Source organism: Diospyros lotus, chromosome 6, assembly GCF_014633365.1.
Source record: "Diospyros lotus cultivar Yz01 chromosome 6, ASM1463336v1, whole genome shotgun sequence".
Classification (NCBI taxonomy): domain Eukaryota; kingdom Viridiplantae; phylum Streptophyta; class Magnoliopsida; order Ericales; family Ebenaceae; genus Diospyros; species Diospyros lotus.
This window is the reverse complement of record NC_068343.1, coordinates 18,214,003-18,228,261: the sequence shown is the minus strand read 5'-3', so window position 1 is coordinate 18,228,261 and position 14,259 is coordinate 18,214,003. Positions and strand designations below refer to the sequence as shown.

General features: G+C 36.6%; 1 protein-coding gene across 1 annotated transcript in view; it reads right to left on the bottom strand.

Moving 5' to 3' along the window:
* Positions 1–321: 321 nt before the first annotated feature.
* Positions 322–14,259, bottom strand: part of LOC127803785 (cyclin-dependent kinase C-1) — a 32,480-nt gene continuing 18,542 nt past the window's right edge. Inside the window, exons 9-12 of the mRNA XM_052340266.1 lie at positions 2,342–2,481; positions 2,191–2,248; positions 1,289–1,359; positions 322–1,119 (exon numbers count right to left, since the gene is read on the bottom strand). Of these exons, the coding sequence (XP_052196226.1) occupies positions 579–1,119; positions 1,289–1,359; positions 2,191–2,248; positions 2,342–2,481 (810 nt within the window). The 3' untranslated portion in view covers positions 322–578. The remainder of the gene's footprint in view (positions 1,120–1,288; positions 1,360–2,190; positions 2,249–2,341; positions 2,482–14,259) is intronic.

Genomic DNA, 14,259 nt, shown 5'->3' with positions numbered 1-14,259 from the left:
TTGTATAGTCCAAGACGTAGATAAATAATATACAAATAAGATGTATAATATATGATCAGAAAATATACATGCCGGACAACCAACCCATTTTCAGATATGTCTTCTCTAGCGTTAAGCAAAGGCCACATTGTGGTCTGATGGTTCAAAGATAAAACTGAAAAATAAAACAAACTAAGAAAGGAAGATTATCCCTCCCGCTCCCAGTAAAATTAAGACTTATATTAGTTGCTGCCGTTGTTTAAGATAAAGAAAACATGAAACTTATCTTCCAGCAGTTATTGGAAAGCAGAACAAATGAGACCTATATAGAAGCCAAAGCCAAAGCCAAAAATCTATATTTCTAAATTATAATAAAAGTTGAACTCGATTGCAAAGTAAAGGCGGCAAAACAGGATAGCGGCATCCATGTATCTCAACCAACAAAGTTACTAAACCATATCAGACCAGTATTTGCTGGTCTGCTGGACTACAGTCTTACCATAAACAAATGGCCGAATTTTTTGCACTATTTCCGATCATTACAATTGCTATTCAGTCAGAGTATGTCATCTAACTTGAGTGAAATGTTTAATTCACACTTACTGCTGCCAACCATATTGCTGATTTCGATTGGTGCCCATCGGGTTTGGAGGAGCTCTACCAGCTCCGGAACTTCCATATTGACCGCCTTGGGAGTAATTAGGAGGGCCAACTCCATAACCTCCCGAGGCTCCTCTTGGACCAGGCGCCGGCGCGCTGCTTCCAGGATATGGTGGTGCTCGACCCTGAGCTGGATATGATCCACTACTGTAACCACTTTGACCCCCACGATCAGGGTAGTATCCCCCACCTGGATTACCGCTTGGAGGATACCTACTAGGACCTCCAGGAGGACCACGAGGCTTCCCGTAGTGATGATGGCCAGGTCCGCCCGGCACCGGAGCCTGAGAATTGTTTATCGAATGATTAGGTCCAGACCAATGCTGGGGATGAGGTTGCCCTGTTTGTTGGATGGGAGGCAGGCGAGCATGCTGCTGTGGATGCTGCAATTTCTGTCTCTTTGCCATTTCTTCATTTTGTCGCTGCTGTTGCCTTTTTTTCTTTGTTTGGAACTCGTGTGATGATTCATATTTAGGTAAACTACATCATTAGACGGCAAAGATCAATGTCATAAGATGCGGCATACCATGGCCAAAGTTTGCAAACCTTGTTCAAGGCTTGCAAATACCAAAGTTCCTCCTTTGGTAAAAATGAAAACAATGAAAGAAATTATGTGCAACATATACACTTAAAAGGGTTTGAGACTAACCTTTTTGGGTCACAAGGTAAGGGGTCAGTCCAAAAATATTCAGCATCAAGGGCATCCTTTGCAGATATTCTCTATGTAAATTGACAAAGAAAGACAGGTTAATTGTGTGAAGGAAATGCTATAATGGAAGAAAGAGAGAACAAAATAGAAAGATATGCATGCAATGACACCAATTATGGAGATCCACTTATATATTCATGGCCTCTAGTTGAGCTTCTAAAAACAGAAGTGTAAAGTAGAGGCAACGAAAAATCATTAACCAACCAAAGCCAATCCCTTAGATAGATGAAACTGTCATGTTCCTTAACTGCACACAGAAGCATGTAATGAAGTAATGTATGTTCTAATGAGAGCCATGTTTAATGTTGGTGTCACCCATTAAGCACCACTTCAATTATTATGCTAAAGAAATCTCATCTGTAAGGATTTTAAAATGCAACAATGAAATATTCCCTAAAGCCAACCCCACTATAAAGGCCTGGTATGTTGTTGAATGTAATATTCCCTGAAAATATACTAGCAGTAACAAGATCTTATTGATCCTCTTTATATTTAACATGCATTGATCTCAGAGCAACTAATTAATTCTTGTTGAGAGACCCACCACTGTGGCGAGCATAACAAGCCTACCAGAGGTGAATGAGGTTCATTTCTGGTTTATATCAGGTATTCATCAGGTACCTGCCATAAACCTGAGGTTTGTAATGGTTTTGGGTTCTGGACATTAAGAATCACACTGAATCCTTCCATTCCTTGTCAATGAACTCAACACCATCAAATGAATTTTGGAAAATCATACACTTGGATAATTGCGTGGCACCCATTATTAGAATTGTTACAGCCAAATAACATAGAAGGGGCTAAAAGTCCGATAAGAAATTCAATCTGAGGTTTGACCATACCTGGGATGGATCGAGAGTTAGCATTTTATCCAGTAAATCCAAAGCGTGGTGGTCAAAGCTGCAAAGAAAATAAGGATTATGATATCAAACTTCTTCCACTAAAATGGGGAACAAAAGTCCCAAGGTATCTAACATTCAAATTCTCACTTACTGCCTAAAAACCTCCCTGACTCGCCTCTTCATTGGCCTTGTAGGCTTGAACTTGTTATACCAGGGAATCTTTGAGACTCCAGGCCAATTAATCTCATCAGGAGATCCACAGAGCTCAAATATCTTGTTCAATTGTTCAGGCTGAAGCATACAGTTGACAAGTACAATACTTCATTAATTCTACATAACCCAGATAAAGTTGAAATGCTAGACAAGAAATAATATGATAACATGATAATAACAACATAATTAATCATAAGGAAATGCCAGTCAATCAACAGGGCAAACATAATACAATATATCACAAACAAGTACCAATTTTTTTGAACCTCAGCAGTCTTCCCCACTTATTATTACCCAAGTATACAGTAAGGAAAACTTGGAATGCTTCAGCTGCAATAATTTGTTTACTGAATACTCAAAAACTTTAAAATGAACCCAAATTTTTAAATAATAAACTAAAAGTAAAGGGTTACAACAGATGGGACTTAAAAATCCATTACGGAATAGAGACACCAAAAAGCTATGACCTTGCACATTGGATGGTTAATGGATCTCCTTCAATTGAGACAGAAAACAACCAACCTGAAAATGAATAAATAAACAAATAACAACTAATTGGTTGTGCCATATACGGAAGAGAAATCAATGAAATCGTTTTGAGGACACAAGTGATGCAATTCAACCTTCTAGAAGACACTAGCAAGGGGAATAAAATTAGAGAGCTGTAGAAGGATTTCTCTAATTAGCGTAAGTAGTAGAATCATTTTGTATCAGGTGGAAACAATTGAAGAGAAATGTTTGCTTTCCTAGTTCATGAAATTCTAGAAAAGCATTCTCTTGCTGGCACTTGATCATTACAACTCGTAAGAATTCTTGCACTAGAAAATGTTGCTAAATTATTTTGGAGCTTAACCATCCTTTTAAGACTTTGTTTCCAAACTTTCCTCAACTAGGTAGACGTAGGGGCTCCACTGCTGAAATTACTTTTGGGTGCTATAAGAAACTATTTGAACTTAGTTCTGTTGTATTATCTTTTCACAGTACAAATTGCTTCAGAGCAGCAAGCAACAAGGGGATTACCAAGCAAAAAGAGGAAACATTTCAATTAAGAAATGTCAAACACCTGCTCAATCAATGCACTCTTCTAATTTAATATTTACAACTATAAATATGGCCAGTTCATAGGGAAAAATAAATCTCCTGCTTCCTTGTAAGAACTTCTTAATTAAATTGCTGATTCTGAAGGACCTTTGACTATCAGGATTGAGGGACCTCCAAAAACCATAATGAAGATTTCATATGTGCTTCCACATTATCTATTCAATGCAATCAAGCTATAAAACAAAAGGCTTATGCTATATTCTTGGTCTCTGATTTATGATTAAGTAAATATCTAACCAATCTCCCTGTCAAAGGACACTTAAAACTTCTAGTTTCATATTTCTGAGATGAGAAACTGGTAACTGGAACATTAACACCAAGTGAGGAAGACCACAGGCTTCCTTCCTCAATTAAGACTCACTCACTAGTGCCTGTCAGGAACCCAGTCCTAACTTGTGGTTTTCTTTGGAGATAGAATTGAAAGAGAAACTCCGCCTGGGGATGTTATCCACTGTCGGTCCCAAGTCCGGATAAAGGAAGAGGGTTGTGTTAGGTAGCCGACAGCCAACGTAAAACTTAGTCGGATCCAAAACATGAACTCTAGACAAATTATGAAAAATCGTTTGGGTGTGGGCGTAACCCTTCATAACGACGCGCTACACTGCCCCCGTGTAGTGACAAGTGAGCTAGGGCCGCTGCATCGGCGCCCAGATGTAATGATAAATGAGCAAGGGTTCCCGCATTTGCTTGGACGGATGTGGGTAAAGAAGCTAGTCCAAAATCAAAATCAAAACCAAAATCAAAATCAAAACCAAAACCAAAATCAAAATCAAAACCAAAACCAAAATCAAATTCAAAGTCAAGGCCAAAAACAAAATCAAATCCAAAGTCAAGGCCAAAAACAAAATCACAGATTAAGGATTGGGTCATGGAACATAGGAACATTAACAGGCAAAGCTATGGAAGTGGTGGATGTGATGATTAAGAGAAAAATTAATATTATGTGCCTTCAAGAGACGAGATGGATAGGAAAAAAAACAAAAACTTTATCAGAAGTTGGATATAAAATATGGTACACAGGAACTGATCGAGCGAAAAATAGAGTGGGGATTATTATGGATAAAAGCTTAATAGATGAGGTAGTGGATGTAAAGAGAATAGGGGATAGGATTATTATGGTGAAGATTAGTCTAGGAAGAATGACTATGAATATCTTTAGTACATATGCACCACAAGCGGGGTTAGGTGATGAGATAAAAGCAAAATTCTGGGAGGACCTAGAGGGACTCATACAAATGATACCAAGAGGAGAGAAAGTGATTATAGGAGGTGACTTAAATGGGCACGTGGGTAGAGACGGAAACGGATATAGAGAGGTACATGGAGGGTATGGATTCGGGGAAATTAATAATGAGGGTAAATCTATCCTAGATTTTGCTATGGCATATGGGCTCATTATAACCAATACTAGGTTCAAAAAACGGGACAAACACTTAATCACATATAAAAATATCACCTCAAGCACCCAAATAGATTACTTCCTCATGAGACAAGAGGATCGGTTATGTTGTAGGAATTGTAAGGTGATACCGGGAGAGTGTTTGACTACTCAACATAAACTTCTAGTACTTGACGTCCAAGTAAGAAATTGGAAGAGAAAAAATCACATAAAACAAAATCCAAGAATCAGATGGTGGAATTTAAAAGGGGAGAAATAACTAATCTTCAAAGAAAAATTAAGGGGTAGAAGGGAATGGAATGGAGAAAGACAGACAAACCAAATGTGGAAAGAAATGGCTAATGCTCTGAGAAGCACGGCAAAGGTAGTCCTTGGAGAGACAAATGGTAGAGCCCCTAACCTTAAGGAGTCTTGGTGGTGGAATGAAGAGGTACAATTGAAAATTAAAAATAAGAAAACTTACTATAAGGCGGTATATCAATGCAACAATGAAGAAAATCAAAAAAATTATAAAGAAGCAAAAAAGGCAGCAAAAAGAGCTATTAGTGAAGCAAGGTCAAAAGCATATAAGAATCTATATAAACGACTTGATACAAAAGATGGAGAGAAGAATATATATAAATTAGCTAAAGCAAGAGAAAGAAAAACACGGGATTTAAATCAAGTGAAATGCATAAAAGATGACAATCAAAATGTTTTAGTAAATGAGGGAGCGATTAAGGAGAGATGGAAGGAGTATTTCACAAAATTATTCAATGATGGTGGTGACACAAGAGTTAGGTTGGGACATCTTAGTAACTCCGAAGGGAATGTGAGCTATACATTCTATCGACGCATAAGTTCAAATGAAATAAGGCAAGCATTAAAAAAGATGAAAAATCATAAGGCAGTGGAACCAGATAATATACCAATAGAAGCATGGAAATGCATGGGAGAAGAGGGCATCTCCTGGCTAACGCAACTATTTAACGCCATCCTTAAATCAAAAAAAATGTCAGATGAGTGGAGGAAGAGTACTTTGGTTCCTATATACAAGAACAAAGGAGATGTTCAAAATTGTGAAAATTATAGAAGAATTAAGTTAATGAGTCATACCATGAAACTCTGGGAGAGAGTAATAGAGCAGAGGCTCAGAAAGGAAACAAAGGTGTCAGAAAATCAGTTTGGTTTCATGCCTGGTAGGTCAACAATGGAAGCTATATATTTACTGAGGCATCTAATGGAAAGGTATCGAGATCATCAGAAGGACCTACATATGGTGTTTATAGATCTAGAAAATGCCTATGATAGGGTCCCTAGAGAAGTATTATGGAGGGTTTTAGAGAAGAAATGAGTCAAAATAGCCTATATACAAGCCCTTAAGGACATATATCATGGTGTAGAGACAAGGGTCAGAACATGCGGAGGGGATACTGAACCATTTACAACTACAATAGGACTGCATCAAGGTTCTGCACTAAGTCCATACTTATTTGCCCTAGTAATGGATGAACTCACTAAAGATATTCAGACAGATGTGCCATGGTGTATGCTATTTGCAAACGACATAGTGTTGGTGGATGAAACAAAAGAATGAGTGAACACTAAGCTTGAGTTGTGGAGAAACAATTTAGAATCTAAGGGATTTAAATTAAGTAGAAAGAAAACAGAATATATGGAATGCAAATTTAGTAAAAATGCAAGAGTGGATGATGTTATAATAAAATTAGAAGACCAAATTTTACAAAGAAAAGGCCATTTTCGATATTTGGGATCAGTGATTCAAAAAGATGGAGAAATCCACGAGGATGTCGCACATAGAATTAAGGCAAGTTGGCTAAAATGGAGAAATGCATCGGGGGTGTTATGTGATGGTAAAATCCCATTAAAATTGAAAGAAAAATTTTATAGGACAGCTATAAGACCAGTCTTGTTGTATGGCTCAAAATGTTGGGCAGTCAAATACCAGCATGAGCAAAAGACGAGTGTAGCGGAGATGAAGATGTTAAGATGGATGTGCGGACATACAAGAAAGGATAAAATTAGAAATAAAGTTATTCGTAATAAGGTAGGAGTAGTGCCAATCGAGGAGAAGATGAGAGAGACTAGACTAAGATGGTTTGGTCATGTGAGAAGGAGACTAAGAGACGCTCCTGTGAGGAGAGTTAATGAAATGGAACAATTAGTCACAAAAAGAGGTAGAGGTAGACCCAAGAAGACTTTGGGAGAGACATTAAAATTTGATATGAAATATATGGATCTAAATGAGAATATGACAAAAGACAGAAATACATGGAAGTCTAAAATTCATGTAGCCGACCCCACATAGTGGGATAAAGGCTGGATATGTTGTTGTTGTTGTTGTTGTATAGAATTGAAAGAGAGGGAGAAATAGAGAGAAATGAGGGAGAAACAGACAGAATAATAAGGGGAAGCAGAAAAATGAGAGAGAAATAGACAGAAAGTAGGGAGAGAATTGGAGAGAAAGAGAGAAACTGGAATTCTAATAATTCTGATCTGATGATCTCGACATGTGGGTTATAGCTTTATATATAAAGCTATCCGACAGTTTTTACAGAGCGGTTACCACTACACTACAAATAACTGCTCCTACCACTACTCCACTGCAAATAACTGCTCCTAAATCACTACATAACCAAAATTAAAATGAATAACTAACTCCTGCAAAATAAAATAATCTGCTGCTAAAATAAATTAATCAAATGATCCGGGTTGTGACAAAGCCCAGGATTTCAAATGATGAGGCAGAACTCTCAGATCAGGATAAGGCCATGTAAAAGAGATCTTTGAACATTCTTCCTCCCATAAATTATTTTCACTTATTCTCTCAAGACCTTTGGAACTCGCGTTAGCCTAAGATATTTCAATAATATGAAACTTTTACTTCCATCATTTGGGCATTATATGGAGAGGGCAAGCCTTGGTAGCAACAATAAGGTTACTTCTTTTTTACTAGAATATCATGGGTTTAAGTTGTAGAAGCAACCTAATTGCAAAGCAAAGGTAAGGTTGTGTACAAAGACAACCCTCCCTCGACCTTCCTAAAGTAAGAGGTCTCATGCATTGGCGATTCCCTTATTTTATATGGGCATTATGTGGAAAAAGGGATAGAGATAGATTATTTGCCTAGTTACACAAAAATAAAACATAATAGGGTATTGGAAATAGTCCCTTGGGGAGAGAGAGATTCTTTGCCTAGAAAAATAAAATATAATGGGATATTGGAAGCAATCTTCTTGCAAAGCAAGGGTAAGGTTGTAGACAAAAGCGACTCACCACCAGCACTTGCAAAGCGGGGAGTCTTGTGTGCTGAGAATACATATTAATATATTGAATACAAAAAAATTTATATTGGTTGCAGAATAAGTAGCCCAATAGCAATATCACAATGACGATCTGGATGATTGATAGCAAGGACATATGCTCTTTATGTTCTTTGGATACTGGCATGACTTTTCATACAGCCTTCTAATTCTTATTCCATGTAATAGCCATGCATAATCCGAACCAAATCCATGGGGATGAAATCAGGTACCAGTCCAGATATGGTCTCATTTACCAAAGCAACCTAAAAATAACAATGCAGCAAAATATATCCTAATACTTAATGTGATTATACAAAAGTACAAACACTAATTTCATGCAAATATTGATTTAACGGGCCTGCAAAGAATAGGACTTTTGAGGGCTTACAGCATTCTACACAGTTTTAAGAGAACCATCTAGTTTCCCTGTTTTTGAGGTTTTAAAAGGAGTGCGCCTTATTTTTATTTATTTATTTGTGTGTGTTATAGGTACATAAAACCTTCTACTAGAGTTCTTATCTCTTTGTTCAGGGTTAACCCACTTTAAGGGGGTTCCTTTTACTTAGGTTTTACTTTTCAAAAGAAAAGTATTTAAATATAATAACAGAAAACCATAAATATAAGAAGTTTTTTATGTTGAAAATTTAAACTTGAAATGAAGAATTTTTGTATTAAGTTTTCCCTTTCAATTTAAGAAGTAGAAAAAGAAGCATAATAATAGCTTTGCATGGTAAACTCTTTTTACATCTCTCCCCCACCCCCAAAAATAAGGCTCTTTTTCCTTATTTTATTCGCTTCACTCCTCTTCCTACCCTCCTTCTTGAACATTAAATAATCTATTTCCCTTTCATTAGCCTTGTCCAACATAAGAAGTCTTACATCTCAAGCAAGCATCAAGCAATTCTCCCTTCTAAGGCCATATGAGGGGGGAAAGCAGATTGTACTCAACAAAGAAAATAAAAATTATGAATGCAGGAAAGAGATGGAAATATCCATGCAATAGGAACATCACAATTTTGAGAGGGAACACATTCAGCAAGTGATCTTGAGAGCCAGTAACACACAGTGAACAAATGGGGTAAATTTTGTAATTTGTCATTAGGTTTCGAACAAGAATAAGCACAAATACTGTTGGAACTTGGGAAATGATTAAAAAAGAGTACATTGGTTTAAATTAATAAGATGGAACCCCAATAGGCCTGGCCACCAAAAATGCATACATTAAGACATAAATTAACCAGAAGAGTTATAAATTAACTGGAAACTCCAAAAGAGATTTATAAATTAGGAAAGATCCCAAAAGACATTCATAAATTAAGAAGTCCAACAGCTTTGCCTTCAATTGAGGTTGAGAAGTACTTGGTTTCCATCGGTCAGAAGGAATTAAAACAAATCCGAGCCAAGTTTAATCCGGAGATAGAGTTGTTTGATCCCTTACATGGTGGGAGGCTCCGATTATCTTCAAGAAGTGTCATCGAGCCTCTTAGCAAGAGATTTGACATTTGGCCCAGTTTTCTAATAACTCTAGTTTTAATTATTGTTTAATTTGAAGATATGCCTACTCCTATAAGTGCTCTTGCTACTCTTGGTTTTGCAGCTTTGGAATCCATTTGCTTGGATGGACAAAACTTTACTCAGTGGGAGCAAAAGATGAAATTTTTTTAGGAAACAGCTAAAGCTATTTTATGTTCTAACTGGATGTTGCCAGGAATTCCTTCCTGGTGCAACTACAGCAGAAATTAATGAAGCCACTTCAAAATGACTGAGCACAGCCTATTCTTAACCAGGTTCGACCTTTTTGGAGATTATTTTACTAACATGGACAACCTCATCCATCTTCATTCGAGTAGAAGAAATTGAATCAACCATCTTTTGTAATTCCCAACATGATCAAGAATAGCCATCTCTCATCCATCTTCAACTTGAATCAGCCATCTCTCTCTCAACATGCTACTTCATACTTGAACGTTGAAGAGGAGACTCATAATCAAGAGAGGAAAATTTACTGCTTAAAGCTATTATCATTGAAGCTAAATCCAACAAGAAGTACAGTGTCCAAAAACATGACTTCAAGACGCAAAGTCAGTCTAGCCAGAAGAAATTTAAGAGGAATGAGAAAGGGTTATGCTTCAATTGTGGGAAAAAGGGACATAAAGCTAAAGACTGTCACACAGAGAAATCTGAAAAGAAGACAGATCAGTTCAATCAAACAAGAATGTTTTTGTTCCATTTGTGACTGAGGCTATCTATTCAAAGGTGATGCTGATTGGTCGTTTGACACTGGCACTATGCAGCATGCCTGTAACAATAGAAATATGTTCTGTACTTATGAGACAACTGGGAATGAACTCAACATATTCATGGGTAATTCTTCCTCCTGTGAAGTCAAATTTACTTCAGGTAAAACTATGATTTGAAGGGAGGTTCTACATGTACCTGATATTAGAAAGAATCTAGTTTCAGGATCTTAGCTTAGCAGGTATGGCTTCAAAATGGTTTTAAGTCAAATAAGTTTGTCATAACCAATAATGGTGTCTTTATGGGAAAGGGCTATGTTGAATCTCGAATGTTCAAACTTAATATCACGATAACTATTTCAGTTTATTCTGGAGTCTTTTGATACCTGGCATGGTAGACTTGGTCATATTAAATTTCAATACATTGGAACTCATGACCAAGCAAGGCATAGTATCTGATCACGGTACTAATCATATCATGAGAAGTGTGTGGTACATAGCAAATGTAAACTGACCAGAACTTCATTTCCTAGAATCTCCAGCAAACTTGATTTAATACATAGTGATCCATACGAAATGACTGGTGTTCTTCCAAGGGAAGGAAAACATTATTTTGTTACTTTCATTGATGATGCTTCTCAATGTACTTATGTCTTATCTTTTACACACAAAAGATGAAGCTACTGATTGTTTCAAAATCTACAAAGCTGACATTGAGAACGTTTGTAACACCAAAATCAAGACTCTTCACACTGATTGTGGAAGAGCATGTAAGAATTCATCATGAAACTTCCATAGTAGGTAGTCCTCAACAAAATGGACCTTAAAAAGGGAAAAACGGAACACTGGTAGAAATGGTTAACACCAGGCTCTATGGTCTAGTGCTCATTCAAATTTATAGGGTGAAACCTTGTTAGTTGTCTGTCACATTCTAAATGGTGTACCTCAAAGGAAGATGACCATTACTCTCTTTGAAGTCTGGAAAGGGAAGAAGCCCATGTTGGATTATTTTAAGATATGTGCTGTCTTCTCATGTTATTATACCGAATTTACAGAAACCAAAGATGAAGCCTTGTGGAACTAATTGTGCTTTTATTGGGTATTCAATGAACAGCAAACTCATGGGTTTCAGAGTTTGGAATCTCCTGCTCACCCTATTATTGCGTCAATTCATGTGGATTTCTTTGAGAATAAATTTCATATAAAGGACAACACTCATATGGTGGGGGTGAAGGAGCAACAAAATCTAAAGAGAAAGGAACCAGAGTCTATTCCAAAGGTTTACGAAAAAAGAATCAAGAAATCTTGTAGTGTTAAAGAGTCTGGATTATATGTATCTAACCCAGAACATGTTGTCTTCCATGTGGATGGTGATCATAGCACCTTCAGGGAATCAATGAGCGCAAATGGTGATATTTTCTGAGAGGAGGCTATTGATGATGAGATGTATCATCCCATATCCAAGAATACATGGAATTTGGCTGATTTACTACAAGGTTGCAAGTGGGTTTTCAGAAAGAAGTTAAGACCAGATGGCTTGATCCGAAAGTATAAAGCAAGACCTGTTACAAAGGGATACAATTAACACTAAGGATATGATTACTTTTGACGCCTATGCACCAGTTGCAAGGATTACTACTGTTAAGACTCATGATTGCTTTGGTTGTCTTACATAATCTCTTCACTCATCAAACGGAATGTTAAGACTGATTTTCTTAATGGTGACCTTGATAAATTGATATACTTGCAACAATCAAGGGGATTTATGTCCTCAGGTAGTGTTTGTTAAACAAGACATGGGATGGAAAAGGTAAAAATATGGGAAGCATTCCGGACTTTTGTCCTTTCCAATGTGTTAGTTAAACTTATCAGACAATCCATGAAAAACCCTCACGTGACTTCTTATTTGACCTTTTACAGATAATTTATCTACCCCCCTCAAGATAAATTTATATGATATTTTACAAATAAACCTAAATTACCTGTATGTCCCTTGTATAAAACCTCACCCATTTCTTTTCTCATTGTTTATCTTCTTCCTCGACACCATCCTTCCAGCTACCAATCTTCCTTGCCTTTCATCTTCTTCTCGCCACCAAACCATCCAGCGACCATTGATAACCCTTTCCCCTTCGCTTCGCCGTCCGACGACCACTGGTCTTCCCCCTTGACTTCCTATTCGACGTGTTTATTAAACTTATCTAACAATCTCTGAAAAAACCCTCACATAACTTCTTATCTAACTTTTTACAGATAAATTTATCTAGCCCCCTCTCCTCAAGATAAATTTATATGATATTTTACATATAAACGTAAATTACCCATATGCCCCTTGTATAAAAGCTTCCCCCATTTCTTTTCTCACTATTCATCTTCTTCCTCGATAGTTATTGTTCATCTTCTTCCTCACCACCGTCTGTCCAAACACCAATCTTACTTGCCTTTCATCTTCTTCCTCGCCACCAAACCATCCAACAACCATTGGTCTCCCTTTCCCCTAAGCTTCACCATCCGACGACCACTGGTCTTCCCCCTTGGCTTCTCGTTCGTCCGTCCGCTGGTTTTTTTTTTTTTTTGGCAATTTTTAATTATCTAAGTAGAATTATTGTAATTCCACCAATAATTATTTATACTTTCCGAGTCTTTTTAGAATCTTTTGAACATAGATTTTGAAAATAAAACATTATTTTTATTTTTTGACAAGTCACACTAATCATAAAAACTATTTTAATCATAAATTTATTGTTGATGTTAACATAAATTTTTGAATGAATTTGGTAATAGGGATATTTTGGTAAAAAAAATCCTTATCTTGATACTTATCATATGCATTTAACAAACATATGGAAAGAAAAAGTACAATTTTTAATGAATTCCAAAAAAATTAACAAGCAGACTGATAGAAATCTTAGAATGCTTCTCAGCCTTATCTTGACCATTCTATATCTCGGTCCGAAAAGCGTTCCAACCTTATCTTAATACTCGTTTATCTTACTCATTTTAACAAACGCTACCTTAGGAAATTAAAATAAGGTCTGCAAACTAATTAAATCTCTATATGGACTAAAGAAATCACCAAAATAGTGGCACCAGAAATTCAAAAATACATTCCTTATGGATAGAGGTTAATGGTGCTGATGCTCTTGTGTCTGCAGCAAGTTTAAGGCAAATTTTGGAGTCATTATATATCTATATGTGTATGATACGCTATTTTTTTGGAAGAAATGGGAGTACAAACAATACTGAGAAGTTTCTCTCCACAAACTTCAAGATGAAAGATCTGGGAAAAGTTGGTTTTATGCTTTGAATTCAAAATCAGAAGGTTGCCATCGCACTAACTCAGTCAAGTTATGTTGAGAAAATTCTCAAGAAATTCAATTACTATGGATGAATGTTCTCCATCTTTGATTACTCGGTCAAGGTCATTAGGTTCACATTGTTTAGAGTCAAAATCATCATACAACAACAATCACAAGCCTAAATCTCACTTAGGTGGGGTCGGCTAAATAAATTGCAAACTTCCAATTATCTCTATCCATTATCATATTTAATGTCATGTTAAGAATTTCACACTAAGTTAACTTCTTCCATTTCATTCACTTGCCTCACAAGTGTGTCAAACTACCTTTTTCTCACATGTCCAAACCATCTGAATTACAATTTCCACACCTTATCTTCAATAAGTGACATTTCAACCTCGCTGTGTATAATATCATTTTTAATTTATCTTGTACCGTTGCATATCCATCATGACATGTCCATCTCAGTTACATTCATCTTTTGTCATGTTGACACTTAGCTGCCCAATACTATG